The sequence below is a fragment of the Aethalodelphis obliquidens genome, unplaced genomic scaffold (assembly GCF_003676395.1).
Source record: "Aethalodelphis obliquidens isolate GAN/ISIS:26980383/991018 unplaced genomic scaffold, ASM367639v1 scaffold7, whole genome shotgun sequence".
Classification (NCBI taxonomy): domain Eukaryota; kingdom Metazoa; phylum Chordata; class Mammalia; order Artiodactyla; family Delphinidae; genus Aethalodelphis; species Aethalodelphis obliquidens.
This window is the reverse complement of record NW_020837951.1, coordinates 37,011,200-37,035,206: the sequence shown is the minus strand read 5'-3', so window position 1 is coordinate 37,035,206 and position 24,007 is coordinate 37,011,200. Positions and strand designations below refer to the sequence as shown.

At 37.5% G+C, this 24,007-nt stretch overlaps 1 protein-coding gene across 5 annotated transcripts in view; it reads left to right on the top strand.

Annotated features, from left to right (window-relative positions):
• Positions 1-24,007, top strand: part of UNC13B (unc-13 homolog B) — a 226,154-nt gene that overhangs the window by 49,821 nt on the left and 152,326 nt on the right. For all 5 annotated transcript variants that reach the window (XM_027105593.1, XM_027105589.1, XM_027105592.1 and 2 more), the window contains exons 2-6: positions 4,492-4,521; positions 7,306-7,405; positions 11,271-11,388; positions 12,532-12,655; positions 22,253-22,326. In XM_027105593.1, the coding sequence (XP_026961394.1) occupies positions 4,492-4,521; positions 7,306-7,405; positions 11,271-11,388; positions 12,532-12,655; positions 22,253-22,326 (446 nt within the window). The remainder of the gene's footprint in view (positions 1-4,491; positions 4,522-7,305; positions 7,406-11,270; positions 11,389-12,531; positions 12,656-22,252; positions 22,327-24,007) is intronic.

Below are 24,007 nucleotides of genomic sequence, written 5' to 3'. Positions count from 1 at the left end.
GACTATGTTTTTTTCTTTTTCTTCTCCTCCTCCAGCTGCCTCCATGGTGGCATTCTGGTGGAATGGAAAGAACTAGACTTAGAGTCAGACGACCTGAATCCTTTATGTAGTGCCATTATTTAATCCATGTGATGTTCCCAGTTGATTCTTAATGTGACCCAGCCACAGAACCTCTCTGAGCTCAAGTTTCTTCTTACCTGTAAAATGGAGATAAAAAGGAAAATTGACATAAAACCCCAATATCCAAGAATAGGAATGGTCCATTTTGGTGTTCTCACATTACTGGATGTAAACTGTTGTCCTTTAGAACTCCACTGCCTTAGACATTCATGCTCTTCTACTGGAATCCCAACTTCTCTGCAACTTTCTCTAACCAGCTCTGCAACTTCGTTTCAGTCCCTCAAGATTCAAGTTGGGAGCATGTGATTGCTACACCTAGGTCTTTTGCCTTTGGCTTTTGCAGTGAGTCGTAGGGTTCTGCTTCCCGTCTCTCGGGATTTCTTCAGAAGAGGAAGAGTATTTTTGGTACTAGGGAGCCCAAAGGGCAAGTAGCCACCTCATCCATTTAATGCAGTTTTTCCTTCTTGTTTAACACCATTTTATACATAGTCGTTTTAATCTATAATTCCCTAATGACATGATGTTGAACATCTTTTCATGTGGTTACTTGCCATCATTGTATCTTCTTTGGTAAGGTGTCTGTTAAAGTCTTTTGCCCATTTTAAAATCAGGCTGTGTGTTGTCTTACTGTTGAGTTTTAAGGGTTCTGTGTATATTTTGGATAGCAGCCCTTTATCAGATGTGTCTTTTGCAAATATTTCTTCTAGTATGTGGCTTGTTTCCTCATTCTCTTGACATTGTCTTTCACAGAGCAGAAGTTTTTAATTTTAATGAAGTCCAGCTTATCAGTTATTTCTTTCATGAATTATTCCTCTTGTATCTAAAAGACCATCACATGCCCTAGGTCATCTGTTTTCTCCTATGTTATTTTCTAGGAGTTTTATAGTTTTATGTTTTACATTTAGGTCTATGATCCATTTGGAGTTAATTTTTGTGAAGTCTTTGTCTAGATTCATTTTTTTTACATGTAAATGTCCATTTCTCCTAGCCCCATTTATTGAAAAGACTATCATTGCTACTACCATTGTATTGCCTTTGCTTCTTTGTCAAAGATCAGTTGACTACATTTACATGGATCTATTTCTAGCTCTCTATTCTGTTCCATTGATCTGTTTGTCTGTTCTTTTCCTAATACTATACTGTCTTGATTACTATTAACTTTACAGTAAGTCTTAAAGTTGGTTAGTGTCAGTCCTCCAACTTTGTTCTTTTACTTCAGTATTGAGTTGGCTGTTCTGGGTCTTTATCCTCTCCATATACACTTTAGAATCAGTTTGTCTGTATCCACAAAGTAACTTGCTAGGATGTTGATTAGGATTGCATTGAACTTAAAGATCAAGTTGAGAAGAACTGACATCTTGACAATATTGAGTCTTCCTATCCATGAACATGGAATATCTATTTCATTCTTTGATAGCTTTCATCAGTTTTATAGTTTTCTTCATAGAGATCTTATACATATTTTGTTAGATTTATACCTATTTGTTAGATTTATATAAATGGTAATGTGTTTTTAACTTCAAATTTCACTTGTTCATTGTTTATATATAGGAAAGTGATTGACTTTTGTACAGTAACCTTGTATTTTGCAACCGTGCCATGATTGCTTATTTAGTTCCAGAAGCTTTTTGGTTGATTCTCTTAGATTTTCTACATAAATGATCATATCATCTACTCAACATAGAGGACCATGTCATATGCAAGAATAAAAATTTTTTTAAAGAAAAAAGTATAGAGAATAATATATTACATAATCATGTACTCACCACCTAGATTTAACATGTTAATGTTTTTCATATTAGTTAAGGTTAAAAAAATAGTATATTATGGATAAAGTTGAAGCATCCTTTACAGTCTCAATCCCTTCTCTCCCAAGATATAATCACTCTCAAAGTTGGTATGCAGTTTTTCCTTTCATGATTTTTATTCTAAAACTTGTATATCTATCCATCCATCCATTCACCCATCATACAGAGATATTCATTCCCTTATATTTTCTTCGGAAAATTCTAAAGCTTTGCTTGCCACATTTAGATAATTTAACATTTAATCAATCCCCTAATCTTTTGCTATTATAAACATTGCTTCAACTTATTAGCTGGTATAAACTTCTTTCTGTACCTGTGGAATCTATCTATAGAGTAAATTCCTAAGTGTGGGATTGCTGCTAGGAGTTTTGATCTTTGACCAATAAATATAGTCATGTAAACACGACCATAGTTGAGATACAGACAGTTCCATCACCCCAAAATGTTTCCTTGAGTTTCTTTGTACTGCTGTACTTTCTATTATGGTTTTGCTTTTTCTAGCATGTTATGTAAATGGAGTCATACAGCATGTAGTCTTGTGTCTAGCTTTTTCACTTAGCAAAATTTGCTTCTCAGATTCATTTTTTGTTGTGTGTATCAGTAACTCTTTCATTTGTATTGCTGAGTAGTATACTATTGTATAGATATGCCACAATTTGTTTATCAGGACATTTGAGTTCTTTCTAGGTTTTTGGCTGTTATCAATAATGTTCTTATGAACATTCATGTACAAGTATTTGTGTGGACATAAATTTTCATTCCTCTGGGGTAAATACTTAGAAGACTAATTGCTGGAATATATGATAAATATGTTTAACTTTGTAAGAAACTTCTAAGCTGTTTCCCAAAATGATTGTTTCATTTTGTGTTCTCATCAGCAATATATGAGAGTTCTAGTTGGTCCACATCCTCATTAATGCTTGGTTCTGTCAGATTTGTAAATTTTAGATCATCTAGTGGGTATATAGTGCTATCTCATTATGTTTTTAATTAACATTTCCTTGATGAATAATGATATTGAGCTTCTTTTCATGTGCTTATTTGTCACCTGTGTATCTTTTTTTGGTGAAGTGTCTGTTCAAATCTTCTGTCCAATTTTAAAAATATGGGTTCTTTGCTTTCTTAATATTGAGTTTTGAGTTTTTTTATAGTCCTTTATCAGTCTTATCAGATACATTTTGCAAATATTTCCTCTTGGTCTGTAACTTTTTAACAGAGTCTTTTGAGGAATACATGTTTTAACTTCTGAAGAAGTCTAGTTTATCGATTTTTTTCTTTTAAACTTCATGCTTTTTGTATCCAGTTTAAGAAATCTTTGCCTAATCGCCCAAGGCCAGTAAGATTTTCTCCTATGTTTTCTTCTAGATGTTTTATAGTTTTAGCTCTTACATTTAGTTCTATTAAACTAAATGTAATTTAGTTTAATAGGGATTGCATTAAATCTGTAGATTGTTTTGTGTAGTATGGCCATTTTAACAATATTAATTCTTCCAATCCAAAAGCATGGGATATCTTTCCATTTCTTTAAATCTTCTTCAATTTCCTTTATCAATGTTTTATAGTTCTTGGTGTATAAGTCTTTCACCTCCTTGGTGAGGTTTATTCTTAAGTATTTTTTGATGTGATTTTAAAAGGGATTGTTTTTTTACTTTCCCTTTCTGATATTTCATTGTTAGTGTAAAGAAATGCAACCAATTTCTGTATGTTAATCTTGTATCCTGCTACCTTGCTGAATTCATTTATCAGTTCTAATAGTTTTTGCGTGGAGTCTTTAGAGTTTTCAGTATATATTTAGTATCATGTCATCTGCATATAATGACAATTTTACCTCTTCTCTTCCAGTTTGGATACCTTTAATTTGGACAGGAACTCTTCTTGATATCTGCTTATTCCCAGAAAGAAGTTACTTCTCACTCTTGTTTAAAACCTGTTGTCCTGGGCTTCCCTGGTGGCGCAGTGGTTGAGAGTCTGCCTGCCGATGCAGGGGACACGGGTTCGTGCCTTGGTCCGGGCGGATCCCACATGCCTCGGAGCGGCTGGATCCATGGGCCATGGCCGCTGGACCCGCGAGTCCGGAGCCTGTGCTCCGCAACGGGAGGGGCCGCGGCGGTGAGAGGCCCGCGTACCGCAAAAAAAACAAAAACAAAAACAAAAACAAACTGTTGTCCAGATCTGGCCTGTTAAGGTCTTCTTTTGGCATGAGTGGAATGAGGAAGTTCCTGTGATGGGTTTTAAATAAGGAACATAAATAATTTAAACCTTAGAAAGTTATCTGACATGAAATTGGGTGCCGTAGGAGTAATTTAGTTCCCTCTACCTCTTTGTCAGGAAGCTGTAAGAGATTTCTGCATGGAGTATGAGATTAGATTGGATGACTTTTAAGGGCCCTTCTAACTCTCTGCATTCAAGCTTTGATCAGAAGTCCCAGCTTCTTTTCTCTAATGACTTAGACTTAAAAATCTAGTCCTAACTCTAGTGGCACATAGTAGTTACTCAATAAATGCTGGTTAAATAAATTAACTTGCAAGAATTCTTCACGGTGTCCTTTTTTTCTCTCTTGCAGTTAAAAGAGCCAAGTTCCAGGGTTCACCAGGTAAGGCCAGCCTTTAATTATTATGTTCTTCTCCCCATACTTGCTGTGATTTAAAAACATTCTTTCAAAAAATCATTAATTTCATTTGATTCATTGATTAAATTAGTTAAATTCACTAAGTTCATTAAATTAATTAAAAATCAATATGGGAAGAGATTGGTCAAGGGGGTACAAAGTTTAAGTTATGCAAAATGAATTATTTCTGGAGAGCTAATGTACAGCAATGTGTCTATGGTTAACAAGTATTGTATACTTGAAATTTGCTAAGAGGGTAGGTCTTAAGCGTTCTCAACACACACACACACGCACGCGCGCGCGCGCACACACACACACACACACACACACACAGAAAATGCTAATTATGAGGTGGTGAGGAATGTGAATTAGCTTGATTGTGGTGATTATTTCACACTGTATACATATATAAAATCAAGTTGTACACCTTAAATATATACAATTTTTAATTGCCAGTTACACTTCAAAAAGTGGAAAAAAAACAGTGCTGTCGTAAAACATTAAAGAAATCTATATCAATCTGGTGAAAAGTTAGTCTCCTTACCTCTTGGCCAACTCAGTTCTGCTTCTCAAAAGTAACTATTTTGAGGCTTTTATATACCTTTTCAGAGTTTTACTGTGTATGTGCATGTATACACTAATGGATCAGCTACACATGTCTTTGTGCAACCTGCTTTTTTTCCAACAACATACCATGAAAGTCTTTTCTTGTGTATACATATATCTGGTTCTTTCTTTCAAAGAGTTGTACACACACTACTATATTTAAAACAGATAACCAACAAGAACCTACTGTAAAAAAAAAAGTGTCCAGGATTTTGTTGTACCCTAGGTCCCTTATTGAATATTCAGGTCATTTCAATTTTTTTGCTATTATAAGCAATAAATGTTCTTGTGCATTTAACATTGCCTGCTTTTGAAAATGTATCTGTATGCTAGAGTCTAGAAGTAGAGAATTGTTGGGCCAAAGGTACGTATTTTAAACAAATTTGGTAGCTGCTGCCAAATTGCATTTCTGAAAAATTTTGCTTATACTCAGACCAAAAGCGTATGGGTGTCTGTTTTCCCAAATTCTTATCAACGTTAGATAATATGAAACTTTTTAATCTTTGCTCATCTGAAGGTGAAAATGGTATCTCCTTACTTTAATATACATTTTCTTAACTGAATGTCAAGTTAGTTATAAAGACTTACTCTAGTTCCTTCTGTGGGCAAAAGGAGGGTACTGTGGATTATGGGGAAAAAACCATGATTGGGAACCCAAGAAAATCTGAAAAACCAAATCTGGGTGCAACAGGAACTAAAGCAGTTTCTGGGCCTACTGCTCTCTCCAGTGGCTCTGGGTTAGGGCTTCTCTTCTTTCTGAAAAGCTTTTCTGCTCTCCTTTCTCATCCAGCAGGCTTTTTATGCTTACCTGTCTTGCACACACCCCATAGTGGCTGCTCCAATAGAATTTATATGCCTCTCCTTCAAGCTTCAGCACCAATCAATTGTTACTATTTCTTTGTTTTCCCTACTGAAAATCTTTTGAGAGGGAATCATATTGGTCTCAGCTTTTGGTCAGCTTATGAATTGGCTGGCTGCTTTTGGGTGGCATCTCCTTTTGGTCTGGTCAGCTATGGTTGGACATGGGGAATGGAGTACAGAATCCTGATAGAAAACAGCTTAGGGGTATACTGCATTGCTACTACCAAATATGGATGGGAATTCCCTCATGTGGGTGGGCTTGTATCCTCATATATCTTTGGTATAATTGTAGAATAATCGTAGGTATAAGACTACATAGTTTTTTATGATACTTAAGAGAAAGATTTACCTTCTGCTAGAAGTGCATGACAGTGCCCATCTTCTCACACCTTTAACATAGGTAATTGTTTTAAGCAATCTTTGGCAATTTGATGAGTCAAAAATGATAGTCTTTTTTTTTCATTTTATAAAATTATGATTAACTTCTTACATAGAGAAGTGAACTCTCAATTCAGTGTCCCTCATCATGGCTGATACAAAGGAAGTAACAAAATGTGCTGTGTTAAGTCTTAGGTCAGATTTCTGAGTTTTGAGATCCAGACCGCCTACCTTTGTTTGGTACTCAATTTATACTCTCGGGTTAGAGAATTTCCTTTTTCTGACTCTGTGATAATATATATATTTTTAATGTAAGTTGTGCTTTAGGCCAGGGTGAATAGATAAAGCTTGAAATCCATTTCCTTTATGAGGAGTTTTCCTCAATTCTTGTCCCTGTAAACAAATAGAGGTAACTCTTTCTTCTTCTGCCTTCCTTTAGCACTTTTTCGCTTTCTCTGTGGTACTTATTTCTTTATACATTTTATTAATTTGCATATCTTATCTTTCCTGTAAGATCAATTAGATTATTATTTTTTCAAACTGCAGGTGGGCTATAAAGTCAATTTAGTTAATTATGATTAATATTTTAAAAATTAGAATAAAAATATCAATGTATCACATCTTGTATTTCATAAAGCTTTTGTTTTTGTTTATATGTATATATATGTGTATCTACTGGTCAAATATAAAATATAGTCCTTAAATTTGAAAAACACTATTGTAGATTATGCTTTTGAAAATAGTGTGTGTTTTCTAATTTTTCTGTACCTCTCTGCTTAGAATGATGCTATATTGTACAATATATAATTCCATTTTTTCTTATATATACTGTAATATGGACATTACTTAATTCCAAGGGCTTTGTGAGACTGGATAACCATCTGAGCACTAAGTATTATATCTTTGGTTTGCATTTTTTCAAAGACAAATTTAACACATATGTGACCCTGAAAGTGCAAAATGTGAAGAGCACAACTGTAGCAGTCCGTGGCGATCAACCTTCCTGGGAACAAGATTTTATGTTGTAAGTACATTGCAGCAGCAGCAGCATGCCTACAACATTTGACAATCTTTCCAAGGTAATCACATTGGATTAAACAAGTAGAGGCTGAAGATTTTGTGTATATCTAAGACTTATAAAATACGTTAAATATTTAAAAACACATTTTAATAGCATGTTAAATATTCTTTTTGAAAACTAGAGAAAGGAACAAATGAGGTGTGTGGTAGGTAAAGTACATCTACAGTTTTGTTGTCTCCCGATTTGTAATCTATTTTCAGAGGCGAATTATGAATTCGAGTAAACGCTCAGTTTACATGGGTGAAAACACTACCTAGTCAGATTTTCCTAGTGGTCAGAATTAGGTACAGTATAACATACTGAGCATGATATTAAACCTAACTTAATCTTTCTTTGATTCTCAGAAGGCTTCTTGAAGGAATGTGGTTATGCATGTGAGGACTGTGTTTGTGTTTCCAAGTCACCTGCTTTCGAAGATGAGGATGTCTGTGCTTATAATCCTTTTGCTTTACGGAGTAAAATTCTACCTTCATCTAATTAATAAAAATGAGTAAATATTAGTAGAATTGCTTGCATATGACACAAAGTTTAGTATATTATGATTGTAAGCTCTGGCTTTAAAAACTTGCTATTTCCTTTTTTCCTCTTAAATTTCAGCAATTTTTTTTCTGCTCTAGGAAAGGGAACAAAAATGTACAATATCATTTTGAAGGGCTGACCAAATCACTTAGCTTCTCTGAGTGTCAGTTTCCTTATCTGTAAAGGTCTACTCTTGCTTACAAGGTTATGCTTATTTTTTGGGAAGGTGGGCACAAGGGGGTCAACCAAGAAAATGTATTAAAATTGCAGTGAAATTTGTGATTGAAGTGAAATTGCTTTGCGAGTTTTATAGTCCATCTCAGACATAGGATGATTCTTTTTATGGGGAAACATTCCAATCCTCTGGGCTTTTAATATATTGCTTTTTATAGTACCATTTAGGAAACTTTATTATAATAGTTAAAGGTTAAGATTATGAGGGTTTGGGCTAAGACAGTAACAGAAGGATAGATAGAAAAGGATGGATAGAAGATGTTAAGGAGGTAGAACCAAGACTTGTCTTGGATGATTGGGTGAGTGGTGAGCTACTCATTAGGATAGGAGATAATAATATATCAGTTATGAACAAGCTTATATTTGAAGTTCTTATAGGACAGGTAAGAAGAAAGTTACAGAAGATAAGTTAGAAACTTGAACCTGGTACTCATGGAAGCCGGGGTTGGAGAAATATTTTGGTCAGTTGAAGCCATAGGCATAGATGAGAAAGCTTAGGGAGAGTGTGTTGGGTGAGAAAAGGGCCTGGGGTAGAGCCTGGAGAGCACCAGCATTTAAAGAGGGGACAAAGAGGACTAGGAAGGAGTGAACAGAGAGCAAGAAGGAGAAACGAGATAGTAGTGTCCTGGAAGCTGAAGAACTGGGGCTTCAAGAAGAGGCTAGTGGTGTCAGATTTCTCACTGGTGGCCCCTCTCTCAAGATTATGAACCTCATTTATTCCTATCTGTTATATTGACATCAGAGTGAGACCATTTGTTTTTTCTTCACTCGTGTAAAGTCAACTATGAACAGTTTTTTCAAGTCTCTTCCCTGTTAGCCATACCACAGTTCTGGCTGTGGTATATAAACTTAGCAATCCTGCTTTCTTTTGATTTCCAGTTGGCTGTAATAATCACTCGCTGTTATAACTGTTCCCAGCATGTGAAACATATCAATCTTCTGCAGTCTCTCATCAGCATAGTAGCTTTATTCTTACTTGTTTATTTTCCAGTTTCCCATAGCACTTACTCTTTCAACCCTACTGTGGTATGTGTGACTTTTCTTCTGTCTCCCACCTTGAGATGCTGTGTGAATTTTGTCCTCTCTCCTTCTGCACACAGGTTTTATTAGCTACATTATCCACCTTACTGCTCCTATTCCTTATTCCTCCTATCCTGCTCTTCTGTCACTGGTAACTCCATTGCTGGTCACTTGTTCCCCTTTCTCCTTTTTTTTTTCTCCCTATTGTATTATGTGGTAGTATCTAATATTCATTTTGGTACTTCTCATTTATCTTTAGTATTTCCTTGTCCTATTTCCAGGACTAGATTGTTCATTTCTTAGGGGCAAGGAGGGCATCTTCACTTACTGTGAATTTGCCTCGCTCAGAATCTTGTATACATGTGTGCACATATACTGTTGATTGAGTTAACAGAACAGGAACTTCCCCAGAGCTCTGGGGATGAGGCATAAACAGAGCTCTCTGACTTCTCTTAGTTGGGCCATTTGAGCAGATGTAGATAAGAGATTTCTCACAGAAAATATCCTCATTGTTTGGGCTTTATTCCCCAGAGTTCCCTGAAGAACAGATTTTCTTCTTTATCTGTCCAAGTCAAGCTGTAAAGAAAGACCTCTGGCTGTTTCTTTTAGCTATTGGGACTTGCTTTGGGAATATTGTGTACGTATCCCCAAGCAATTTTTCTTTTCCAGATTCAAAAGATTTGGGGTTGTTACATATATTTTCCCAAGGCTAATCAGTTAATTAGGCTGAATGAAACTGTGGGCCAAAAGCTCAGTTTCCCCCCTGTGAATGCCCTAACATAGTGGCTGGGTTTGGTCACCTACTTTTTGGTTTTGAATAGCTCTCCAGATAGCTTGGAAGTTTTTAGAGATGGGAGCTAGGTCCTATATTGTGTGTCTTCCCCAATGTACCAAGCCATATGAATTGTACATGTCAGTGAACGTAAATGAAAAAAATGAACTCAGTACTTTTCTGTTCTGCTGTATTTATGTAAAAGGGGCAAATTTGCTTTGCTTCACTTGTTTTCAACACACTTGATATGAATTTTATGGCTATAAGGCCACATCCCAAACTAGTGAATCTGATAACATGTATCTAAATAGTACAACAGGGAAGCCAAGCTATCTCTAAAGCACAAACTTGAAACTTCTACATGTGATGAATAGCTGTTGTTTTCCTGAGAATACCTTTCTGCTTTTCCTGAGGGAATTGGCCTTTTCTCATCTTTCTTGCATTTCCCCTCAAATAACCTTGTGTTTCCATAAGAGCTTTCTGGAGAATGTTTTTAGCATTAACATAAGCGTTTGCTTGTTTCACCTTAAGTCCATAATTATTTTTGAGTTAGCCCTTCCAAGCTGATATTCTTCCACGTATGGCACTGCTTTTGCTTAGTGGTCACCTGGCTCCCTGGAATAATTTCTTTTTAAATAATTTTTCCTAGTTATTATTACAGGAAAATCATTGTGTTTATCATCATCCTGTGATCATTTTGTTTATCAGTGACAGTACCTGCTTTAACTGATAATGAACTAGCACACTCCAGTGTCCCTCACCTGCCTCTGACCACATGTTCCCATCAAACTTAGATCTTCTCATGGGCCCTTTTACTTTTGCTTGGATTCCCTTTCATATTTGTCATAAAGAAGCCTTGCTTTTTCCTCAGAGTTCCCTGTATCCAGAGGTATAAGTTGCAGCCAGTGCTAGTATTACAATAAAACATATAAAACTGTTGCTTAAGTTTGGAGATTGTAGGCAGACATTCCTGGCAGTAATGCCCTCATTGCTTGGCTTCATTGTTCTTGTGAAACTGTATTAGTCTAACAATGATTGTAGCTCCAAAGGAGAGGGGACAGACTGACAGAGGCATTTTTCTGTGCATACCCTACATAGGTTTCTGGGAACCTAAAGAGTGGTTGCAGGATTAGGGACATTTTGATTTTTCCCTGATGACAGGATCTTGATCAGGACATACTCAAGGTATAGCAAAACAGGAGATGTAGATGTTTCTTTCATATTACCTGGTTTTCTAAAAAAGGGCTTTCTTCTTTCCTTCAGTGAGATTAGTCGTCTGGACCTGGGTCTAAGTGTGGAAGTATGGAACAAAGGACTGATCTGGGACACCATGGTGGGGACTGTGTGGATTGCACTGAAGACAATTCGTCAGTCAGATGAGGTCAGTCAGTGCATTGCCCATTTGGAGGTAGGGTTCTAGCCCTTGCTTCTCTGCGTCCTAGCTCCATTCAGCTAATGTTCATCCATATATCTCAGATTTCTCTGCCCCCTTCCTAATTAGAGGACATAAAACCAGCTTATTCCTAATGTCACCGAGAGGTTCAGGGGATCTTATCTAAGGCCTTCCCTCTGCCCTGTGACTGAACTCAGAGGTGCCAGAGTACCTATTTAGCCTTATCAGGTAGATAGCCCCTTCTGAGTACTCTGTGTGTGTGTGGTGGTGGTGGGGTGGGTGGGATCAGCAGGGTGAAGGAGGGCAGTGCGAGGGAGGGGGAGAGAGGGGTGGGGGGAGAGGGAGAGAGAGAGAGAGAGAGAGAGAGAGAGAGAGAGAGAGAGAGAGAGAGAGAGTGAGAGTGTGTGTGTGTGTGTGTGTGTGTGAGAGAGAGAGAGAGAGAGAGATCGATCTAGGATACCTGTGGCTTCTGCATTCCCTCTAAGACACTGTTCTGAGAGGAGTCCCATTAAACTTCCTCAGCCAGCTCTTTGAGTCACCTATCCCAGGGACCTGATTTCAGTCTTCCTTCTTCCACATATAACCCTAACAGAGTTTAAGGAACTACAGGCTTGGCAATTGGTAATCACACTTGTCTTAATACACTATTTTCAAGACTGAATTTCCACTCCACTTTACCAGATTAGAACATAAGTCAGCATAATTTCCCTGTGACACTCACTTTGAATATTTTCACTGTGGTCCCAGTTCAGGTCAATTTAACTAGCCATGTTACTAGCTCTTTAGTGATTAGAAATAGTGACACATTAAGTGACATAGTCATTAAGTATTGTACAGATTAAATATTGATCCATGGAGATGCTTTGTTTTTGAGTTTAGCGCTCTGGAAATTCTATCCTCTGTGGGCTGGCAGAAAGCTGAGCACAGTGAAAGCTGCTCTCCCACCGAAGAGGGAGAACAGAAGCCACATACAGCAGAGGCAGGTGGTGACTCTGATGTGTTTGCCTCATTAGGATATGTGAGTGGCCCTCAGAAGCTCTCTGACAAGGAAAATGAGAGAAAAAGACCTGGCCCTTTAACCAAGAGGGGAGTCATGAAAGAGTGAAGTTTAATCTTAGATCTCTTTTCTAGGAAGGGCCTGGGGAATGGTCCACGTTGGAGGCAGAGACATTAATGAAAGATGATGAGATCTGTGGAACTAAAAACCCAACTCCCCATAAAATTTTGCTGGATGCAAGATTTGAGTTGCCTTTTGGTGAGTCTGATTAGATTTTAAAAAACATTTAATACTTTTTACCACATTGTTTGAAATTGTTTGTTAGTTGTTGTCTTACTGTGTCTTTTGTCAGCCATATCCTTTCAGGGCATTCTGTCTTCCACTCCATTCCCTGTAACACCTAGCTCAGGAATGTGCAAAGTAGACTCTAGAATGGTGCTCATTAAAGAATCCACACTGAAAGCATTCTTTTCAAGTCATTTAGTTTCTTATAACTATTTATTATAATAAAATACCTGCTTGTCAGAGAATATCAATGATTTATTCTTTTGATAATATTTTAACATTTATTGCCTTGAAGTGAATATATACCTTGTGATTTGTTAATTTAAGCATTGAAGTAGCACTAATAAATAGAATAGTAATTTACAAAGTAATTTTAAAAATCACACAAAAAGGGCTTCCCTGGTGGCTCAGTGGTTAAGAATCCACTTGCCAATGCAGGGGACAGGGTTCTAGCCCTGGTCCGGGAAGCTCCCACGTGCTGTGGAGCAACTAAGCCTGTGCGCTGAAACTACTGAGCCTGTGCTCTAGAGCCTGCCAGCCACAACTACTGAGCCTGCGCCTAGAGCCTGTACTCCGCAACAAGAGAAGCCACTGCAATGAGTAGCCCATGCACCACAACGAAGACTAGCCCCGGCTCAACACAACTAGAGAAAGCCGACGCAGCAATGAAGACCCAACACAGCCAAAAAAAAGAAAAAAGAAAAAAATCACACAAAAATACATGTTCCTTATAAAAATTCAAATAGCATGGAAATGTACATGGATAAAAAGTTAAGTTTCTCTTCCTCCTTCTTTTGACCTCCTTTGCATTCCCCAGAAATAAGCCACTGTTAACTTTCTTGTGTCTTGGTTTAGGCACAAGAAATTTCTTCTCTAGAAATTTATTTTGACAAAATTTGGGTCATACTCTATGTACTATATATGGTGATAGTATTGTATAAACTAAAGCATATTATCTTGGACATCATTTCATGTTATACTTTAAGATCTATCTTGCTGATCTCAACAGCTGCTTTATGTCATAAGTTATCTAACCAATCCTTTTTTTTTTTGCAATCCTTTATTGATTGACATGTAGGTTGTTTCCAGTTTTTTTTGATATACCACTGTAATGAACAGCTTTATCTATGCCCATTTATGAATCTAGGATAAATTGCTTAAAGTAGAATTTAAGGAATAGGTCAAATCTACAAACAAGAAATAATGGAAAGGGTGTGGAGAAAAGGGAACCTTCCTACACTGTTGATGGGAAAGAATATTGGTACAGCCACTATGGAGAACAGTATGGAGGTTCCTTAAAAAACTAAAAATAGAACTACCCTATGACCCACCAATCCCACTACTGGTCATATACCCAGAGAAAACCATAATTCAAACAACACATGCACCCCAATGTTCATTGCAGCACTACTTACAATAGCCAGGACATGGAAGCAACCTAAATGTCCATCAATAGAGGAATGGATAAACAAGATGTGGTACATGTATACAATGGAATATTACTCAGCCATAAAAAGGAACGAAATTGGGTCATTTGTAGAGATGTGGATGGACCTAGAGAGTGTCATACGGAGTGAAGTAAGTCAGAAAGAAAGAGAAAAACAAATATCGTATATTAATGCATATATGTGTAATCTAGAAAAATGGTATAGATGATCTTATTTGCAAAGCAGAAATAGAGACACAGACGTAGAGAACAAACAGTATGGATACCAAGGTGGAAAGCAGGGCAGGTGGAAGGAATTGGGAGATTGGGATTGACATATATACACTACTGATACTATGTATAAGAGATAACTAATGAGAACATACTGCGTAAAGCACAGGCAAGTCTACTCTGGGGACCTAAAAGGAAGGAAATCCAAAAAAGAGGGGATATATGTATATGTATAGTTGATTCATTTTGCTGTATAGTAGAAACTAACGCAACATTGTAAACCAACTATACTCCAATAAAAATTAATTAAATAAAGAATAGGTCACAAGGTATGTGTATCGTTACTCTTCCTAGTACTGCCAAGTTGCTTGTGTTAAAAAAAAAAAAAAAGATTGTACCAGTTTATATTTCTGCCAACTATGTCTCAGGTGTCTCTTTTCTGCATATCTTTGCCAACATTTTGTAATTTCCCAATTTTTTTTTTTTTTTTTTTTTTTTTGGGTTTTTGGGCCTCTTCCTTTTTTTGCCTCTCCCGTTGTGGGGGACAGGCTCCAGACGCGCAGGCTCAGCGGCCATGGCTTACGGGCCCAGCCGCTCCGTGGGATGTGGGATCCTCCCAGACCGGGGCACGAACCCGTGTCCCCTGCATCGGCAGGCGGACTCTCAACCACTGTGCTACCAGGGAAGCCCCTGTAATTTCCCAATTTTTAAATGTTGGTATCTTGTTTAATTTAACTTTATTCAGTTTTAATTTTGACTGTTTACTGATATTCATGTATACTAGTGTTGTTGCTGCTGTCTTATGATTTCAGTCTATTTATATCTTGTACCTTATGGTGATTTGAGCAAAAATGGCATGATTTTCCAGTAAGCTCAGAAATAACTAAACTCAGAGCAACTATTACTTCAGAAAAATAGAAAAGAAGACTTTCTTGTGTGTCTGTAGGCCAAGTTGCAGGTGAAGAGAAAAGCAATTGGAGTTCTTGCTTGTGGCTTAGTTGCTTGTATTCTTAATGCTGTGTTCTCAGCTATACTAGTCCGGAATGGAGTTTCTGTCTTGTTGAATTGGGAGGGGGGTGGGTGGGGATGGGTCTTGGTTCAAATACAGCAGAAATTGGCTATTCTTAAAGTTGTAGTAGATTTTCTTGAATATATATTTCTTCATTTGCTGTGTGCTCTTAGGACCATTTCTAGAGACTTTAAATGGTTTTTTTTTTTTTTTCTGATTTGGCAAAAAAAAAATAATAAAAAAAAATTAAAAAAGAAAATCAAACGTACCCATATATTCAGCACAAAAGAGAAACACTGAGACAAAATATGGATCAGGTCAACTTTGGTGACATTTAAACAGGTACACTTTTTAGTAATCCACATGAAGGAATCAAATACAGTCCTTTCTCCTTTGTCCCTCCTATCCAAAATTTCACCTCCTTCCCCTCAAACCGCTCTTCAGCAATGGGTGGCAATATTTCAAAGTCTTATAATAAAACCTTCAAGTAATTTACTACCTAATTTGTACAGCACTCCTCAGCCATAAAATGGTTTACTTTGCACTTGTTGAAAATAAGTGAGAGAGGAGGAAGAGCTGCTCTGCTGCAGTCTGTAAGTTCTGATGTAGAACAAATTCACCAAAATACATTGTTAAGTAGAAAACAGCAAGGGACAGTGAATGTGTTAGAATATGCTACTATTTGTGTTTTTAATAGGGGTTGGGGGTCTACATATATGCTTATAGATTCAAAGACTGCCCCTGGAACGATATACAAGAAAGCATTAATTGTGGTACCCTATAAGAAAGAAAGATAACTGATTTGTGAGGGAGACCTAATTTTCCCTGAGTAACTTTTTAAACCATTGTGCATGTATTACTTACCTCACCCCTCAAAATAGTTTTAAGGAGAAAAATACAGAGCTACAAGGATGTTTATTGCAGTACTATTTATAATAGTACAAACTTTGAACAATCTAAGTACCCAACAAGAGGAGTGGTTAAATATATTACAGTTTAAATTAAAAGCCCAGGCTCTGGAGCCAAATCAACTATGATTTTTAAATTTTTATTTTATTTTTCTTTTTGGCTGCGTTGGGTCTTCATTGCTGCACGCGGGCTTTCTCTACTTGCAACGAGCGGGAGCTACTCTTCCTTGCGGTGTGTGGGTTTCTCATTGCGGTGGCTTTGCTTGTTGTGAAGCACAGGCTCTAGGCGTACGGGCTTCAGTAGTTGTGGCCCATGGGCTCTAGAGTGCAGGCTCAGTAGTTGTGGCGCACAGGCTTAGTTGTTCCGCGGCATGTGGGATCTTCCCGGACCAGGGCTCGAACCCGTGTCCCCTGCACTGGCAGGTGGATTCTTAACCACTGTGCCACCAGGGATGCCCACATTTGATGTTTTTAAAAGATGTTGCATTTTTTTTGGAAGTTGTTATAGTCCATCTTAAATATATACAATGAGGGTATGTGTACCATTTTTCTTTACTCTTTTTTTATTGTGGTAAAATACATGTAACATAAAATTAACTATCTCAACCATTTAAAAGATACAATTCAGTGGTATGAATACATTCATAACGCTGTGGAACCATCACCACTATTCATATCCATAGTTCTTTTCATCTTGCAAAACTGAAACTCTATACCCATTAAACAGTAACTCCCCATTCCCCTCTGCCCCCAGCCCCTGGCAACCACCATTCTACTTTCTATCTCCAATTTTGACTACTCTAAGTACCTCATACAATTGGAATCATACAGTATTTGTTTTTTTGTGACTGGCTTATTTCACTTAGCATAATATCCTCAAGATTCATCTATGCTGTAGCGTATGTCAAAATTTGCTCCCTTTTTAAGACTGAATGATATTCCCTAGTATGTGTATATCACATTTTGCTTATCTGTTCATTCATTGATGGGCACTTAGGTTGCTTCCACATTTTAGCTATTATGAATAATGCTGTGAACATGGGTATGCAAATATCTCTTTGAGATTCTGCTTTCAGTTCTTTTGGGTACATACCCAGAAGTGGAATTTCTGGATCATATGGTAATTCTATTTTTAATTTTTTGAAGAATCATCATACTGTTACCCATAGTAGCTGTACCATTTTACATTCCCACCAACAGTGTACGAGGGTTCCAATTTCTCCACATCCTCGCCAACACTTGTTATTTTGTTTTTTTGGGTTTTTTCCCCTGTTTTTTTGATAGTAGCCATCCCAATGGGTGTGAAGTGGTATCTCATTGTAGTTTTGACTTGTATTTCCCTAATGATTGAGCATCTTTTTATGTGCTTTTCGGCTATTTTTATATCTTCTTTGGAGAAACATCTATCAAGTCCTTTGCCCATTTTTTTTTTTAACATCTTTATTGGGGTATAATTGCTTTACAATGGTGTGTTAGTTTCTGCTTTATAACAAAGTGAATCAGTCATACATAAACATATGTTCCCATATGTCTTCCCTCTTGCGTCTCCCTCCCTCTCACCCTCCCTATCCCACCCCTCCAGGCTGTCACAAAGCACCGAGCCAATATCCCTGTGCCATGCGGCTGCTTCCCACTAGCTATCTACCTTACTACGTTTGTTAGTGTGTATATGTCCATGACTCTCTCTCGCCCTGTCACAGCTCACCCTTCCCCCTCCCCATAACCTCAAGTCCGTTCTCTAGGAGGTCTGCGTCTTTATTCCTGCCTTACCCCTAGGTTCTTCATGACATTTTTTTTTCTTAAATTCCATATATATGTGTTAGCATACAGTATTTGTCTTTTTCTTTCTGACTTACTTCACTCTGTATGACAGACTCTAGGTCTATCCACCTCACTACAAATAGCTCAATTTCGTTTCTTTTTATGGCTGAGTAATATTCCATTGTATATATGTGCCACATCTTCTTTATCCATTCATCCGATGATGGGCACTTAGGTTGTTTCCATCTCTGGGCTATTGTAAATAGAGCTGCAATGAACATTTTGGTACATGACTCCTTTTTTTTTTTTTTTTAACATCTTTATTGGAGTATAATTGCTTTACAATGGTATGTTAGTTTCAGCTTCACAACAAAATGAATCAGTTATATATATACATATATTCCCATATCTCTTCCCGCTTGCGTCTCCCTCCCTCCCACCCTCCCTATCCCACCCCTCCAGGCGGTCACAAAGCACCGAGCTGATCTCCCTGTGCTATGCGGCTGCTTCCCACTAGCTATCTACCTTATGTTTGGTAGTGTATATATGTCCATGCCTCTTTATCGCTTTGTCACCGTTTACACTTCCCCCTCCCCATAGCCTCAAGTCCATTCTCTAGTAAGTCTGTGTCTTTATTCCTGTTTCACCCCTAGGTTTTTCATGACATTTTTTTTTTTAAATTCCATATATATGTGTTAGCATACGGTATTTGTCTCTCTCTTTCTGACTTACTTCACTCTGTATGACAGACTCTAGGTCTATCCACCTCATTACAAATAGCTCAATTTCGTTTCTTTTTATGGCTGAGTAATATTCCATTGTATATATGTGCCACATCTTCTTTATCCATTCATCTGTCGATGGACACTTAGGTTGCTTCCATGTCCTGGCTACTGTAAACAGAGCTGCAATGAACACTGTGGTACATGACTCCTTTTGAATTTTGGTTTTCTCAGGGTATATGCCCAGTAGTGGGATTGCTGGGTCATATGGTAGTTCTATTTGTAGTTTTTTAAGGAACCTCCATACTGTTCTCCATAGTGGCTGAACCAATTCACATTCCCATCAGCAGTCCTTTGCCCATTTTTGAATTGGGTTTTTGTTATTGTTGAGTTTTAGGAGTTCTTTATATATTCTGGGGATTAATCCCTTATCAGATATATGATTTGCAAATATTTTCTCCTATTCTGTGGGTTACTTTTTCATTCTGTTGATACAGAAAAGTTTTTAATTTTAATGAAGTCTAATTTGTCTATTTTTTGTTGTTGTTGCCTGTGCCTTTGGTGTCCTATCCAAGAAATCACTGCTAAATCCAGGGTTGTGCAGTTTTGGCCCTATGTTTTTTTCTAAGAGTTTTCCAGTTTTGGGTCTTGCATTTAGGTTTTGATCCATTTTCTGTTAATTTTTCTATATGATGTTAAATAAGGGTCCACCTTCATTTTGTGCATTGTAGATACTCAGTTATCCTAGCACCATTTCTTTCTTTTTCTTAAATTAATTTTTATTGGAGTATAGTTGATTTACAATGTTGGGTTAGTTTCTGCTGTACAGCAAAGTGAATCAGTTATACATATACATATATTGACTCTTTTTTAGATTTTTCCCATATAGGTCATTACAGATTATTGAGTAGCGTTCCCTGTGCTATATAGTAGGTCCTTATTAGTTATCTATTTTATATATATGTCAATCCCAAGGTCGCAATTTATCCTTCCCCGCCCCATTAGTAACCATAAGTTTGTTTTCTACATCTGTGACCCTATTTCTGTTTTGTAAATAGGTTCATTTGTACCATTTGTTTTTTAGATTCCACATATAAGTGATATCATATATTTGTCTTTCTCTGTCTGACTTACTTCACTCAGTATGACAATCTCTAGGTCCATCCATTTTGCTGCAAATGGCATTATTTCATTCTTTTTTATGGCTGAGTAATATTCCATTGTATATATGTACCACATCTTCTTTATCCATTCATCTGTCGATGGACATTTAGGTTGCTTCCATGTCCTGGCTATTGTAAATAGTGCTGCAATGAACATTGGGGTGCATATATCTTTTTGAATTATGGTTTTCTCCAGGTATATGTCCAGGTGTGGGATTGCTGGATCATATGGTAGCTCTATTTTTAGTTTTTTAAGGAACCTCTATAGTGTTCACCATAGTGGCTGTACCAAGTTACTTTCCCACCAACAGTATAGGAGGGTTCCCTTTTCTCCACACCCTCTCCAGCATTTATTTTTTGTAGATTTCTTAATGATGGCCATTCTGACTGGTGTGAAGTGATACCTCACTGTGGTTTTGATTTGCATTTCTGTAATAATTAGCGATGTTGAGCATCTTTTCATGTGCCTCTTGGCCATCTGTATGTCTTCTTTGGAGAAATGTCTGTTTAGATCTTCTGCCCATTTTTTGATTGGGTTGTTTGTTTTTTGATATTGAGCTGCATGAGCTGTTGGTGTATTTTGGAGATTGATCCCTTTTTGTTCACTTTGTTTGCAAATATTTTCTCCCATTCTATGGGTTGTCTTTTCATTTTGTTTATGGTTTCCTTTGCTGTGAGAGATTTAAGTTTCATTAGTTCCCTTTTGTTTATTTTTGTTTTTATTTTCATTATTCTAGGAGGTGGATCAAAAAAGATCTTGCTGTGATTTACGTCAGAGTGTTCTGCCTATGTTTTCTTTCTTTTTTTAAAAAAATTTATTTTTTTTTAAATAAGATTTTATTTATTTTTGAATTTTTAATTGAGGTATAGTTGATCCACTATGTTGTGTCAGTTTCAGGTGTATAGCAAAGTGATCCAGTTAAAATACATAGACATCTGTTTTTTTTCAGATTCTTTTCCCTCATAGGTTACCACAAAATATATAGTTCCCTGTGCTGTACAGCAGGTCCCCGTTTTCTGTCCATTTTATATTTAGTAGTGCCAGCACCATTTCTCTTTTTTTTTAAAGTAAATTTATTTATTTATTTATTTATTTTTGGCTGCATTGGGTCTTCGTTGCTGTGCACGGGCCTTCTCTAGTTGTGGCGAGTGGGGGCTACTCCTTGTTGTGGTGCACGGGCTTCTTGTTGCGGTGGCTTTTCTTGTTGCAGAGCACGGGCTCTAGGCGCATGGGCTTCAGTAGTTGTGGCACATGGGCTCAGTAGTTGTGGCTCACAGGCTGTAGAGTGCAGGCTCAGTAGTTGTGGCAACGGGCTTAGTTGCTCCGCGGCATGTGGGATATTCCCGGACCAGGGCTTGAACCAGTGTCGCCTGCATTGGCAGGCAGATTCTTAACCACTGCGTCACCAGGGAAGTCCCAGCACCATTTCTTGAAAGGATGCTTTTCCCCATTGAATGTTCTTGGTACCCTTGAAAAAAATCATTTGATCATATATGTAAGGGCTTATTTCTGGGCTCTTTATTCTCTTTTATTGGTCTATATGTCTGTCTTTATGTCAGTAGCATACCGTTTTGATTTACTATAGCTTTTTAAAAAAATTTATTTATTTATTTTTGGCTGCTTTGGTTCTTCATTGCTGTGCATGGCTTTCTCTAGTTGTGGCAAGCAGTGGCTTTTCTTCGGTGCAGTGTGCGGGCTTCTCATTTCTGTGGCCTCTATTGTTGCGGAGCATGGGCTCTAGGCACGTGGGCTTCAGTAGTTGTGACACATGGGCTCAGTAGTTGTGGCTTGTGGACTCTAGAGCTCAGGCTCAGTAGTAGTGGCGCATGGGCTTAGTTGCTCTGTGGCATGTGGGATCTTCCTGGGCCAGGGCTCGAACCCATGTGCCCTGCATTGGCAGGCAGATTCTTAACCACTGCGCCACCAGGGAAGTCCTACTATAGCTTTTTAATAGGTTTTGAAATAAGGAAGTATGAGTCCTCTAGCTTTGTTCTTCCTTTTCAAGAATATTTTGGGTATTTGGGGTCTGTTGAGATTCCATATGGATGGGGTTTTATATTTCTGTAAAAAAAATATTGGGATTTTAATAGCGACTGTGTTGAATCTTTCAATCATTTTAGGAGGTATTGACATCTTAACAATATTGTCTTCTCATTCATTGGGAATAATAATATATTATTTTGGTTTTTGTGAAGATTCAAGATAATGTTCATGGCAAGAACCAAGCCATCAGTAAAATTAGTCCATCACCACCACCCTTCTAACTTAGATTGTATGATTGAATAAAGTATTATCAACCTATGATTAAATTATTAGCCTGGTAATGTGGTTTCTTCTTTTTTGTGATAGATATCCCAGAGGAGGAAGCCAGATATTGGACCTACAAATTGGAGCAAATCAATGCCTTGGGAACTGACAATGAGGTAGGAACTGTTTTTTACAATGTAAAGAGTGTCTTTATAGGACGCTTTAAGGGAGTGACTCAGGAACATGTTGAAGAATGAAAGAATTTAAACTGCATTAGCGAAAAAAGGTAACTAGAAGATTGCCTATTATTAGAAAGATCTGTCTGCTTTTTCTTTTCTTCCCATTGTCCCCCAGAAGTGGCTGAATTGGCCCTAGTCTGGCTCTAGACTGTTGGGGAGCAAGCTTATACTAGGGAATCTGTCCTCTTGTTACACAGATGAGCAGAAGCCTTTTTTTCCTGCTTGTTCCCAGATTTTTGGATATGTATCCTTATTATGTGCTCTTTTTAGGAATGTTTAGACTATTGCATTGCTTAGTCCTGCTGTCCTAACTTATTTCCAGAGATGAGTTTTGTGCACAGAATAGAACACAATCAGCTCAACCTGGGCCAGCAAGAATGGGGAGTGTTTTTGTTGGTGGTGGTGGAGGGAAAAGATAAGTTTTTTTACTTTAGGGCATGTTGGGCTATTAGAAAATTTGTCTGGTAAGCAACCTGTTAGGAAACATCTGGTAAGCAACCTAATGTGAGAATCTGAAGCTCAGGGTATGATGAGGTCGGGTATAGAGTTTGGATTTATCAAGATATTTGTAGCAATTGGAGTCATAGGAATAGAAGAGCTCACTCAGGTAAAGTATGTAGAAAGAGTATTGAAGAACAGGGACAAAACCTTGGGAAACATCAAGGGTAGAATCCTGAGAAACAAAAGAGACTGAGAAAGAGCTGCCTGAAAGAGAGTAGGCGAACCAGAAAAAGGTTTATGGAACAAAGGAAAAAAAAAGTTTTGAGGCAGAAATTCTTGACAGTGTGAAATATTACTGAGAGCAAAGAAGATGAGTAATGAAGTGGAGCCATTGGATTTGTCAATTAATGGTCAATATCCATAGGTTAGTACAGGAAGCCAAAATGCAGTGATTTGATGTGTGTGTTAGTTTCCCAGGGCTGCCAAAACAAAGTACCACATACTGTTGGCTTACAGCAACAGAAATTTATTCTCTCACAGTTCTGGTGGCTAAAATTCTGACATCAGGTGTTGGTGGGATCAGTTCCTTCTGGAGGTTTTGAGGAAGAAGCTGTCCCATGCCTTTCTTCTACTTTCTGGTGCTTCCTAGCAGTCTTTGCTGTTCCTTGGCTTATAGACACATTATTTCAGTCCCTGTCTCCACGATCACATACCTTCCTGGGTTGTATCTGCCTGTCCTCACAGTACGTTGTCATCTCTTTTTGTGTCTGTGTTCAAATTTCCATTGATTTTTGTGGGGGCACCAGTCATTGGATTAACTTGATTACATCTGCAGAGACTCTATTTCCAGATAAGGTCACATTCATAGGTACTGGGGATTAGGATTTCACAACATTATCTTTTTTTGTTTTTTTGTAGGCAGATTATATCTTGCCTCTCTTTTAGTGATGTTAAAATTACACAGTGGATTCAACTTGGTGTCAGCCTATTTCATCCATTTTAAAGTGATCCCACAAGCCTTTTACCTAATGGTTTTAGCAGCAAATAATAATCATTATTTTATTAGGGTTGCACAATGATGATTTTCTAATTATATCATCTCTTCAGCATTTATTATCTATGATTTGTCTGCCTCATCAGCTGTTTGGTTCACTTGAAATAAAGTCCGTGCAAGAAA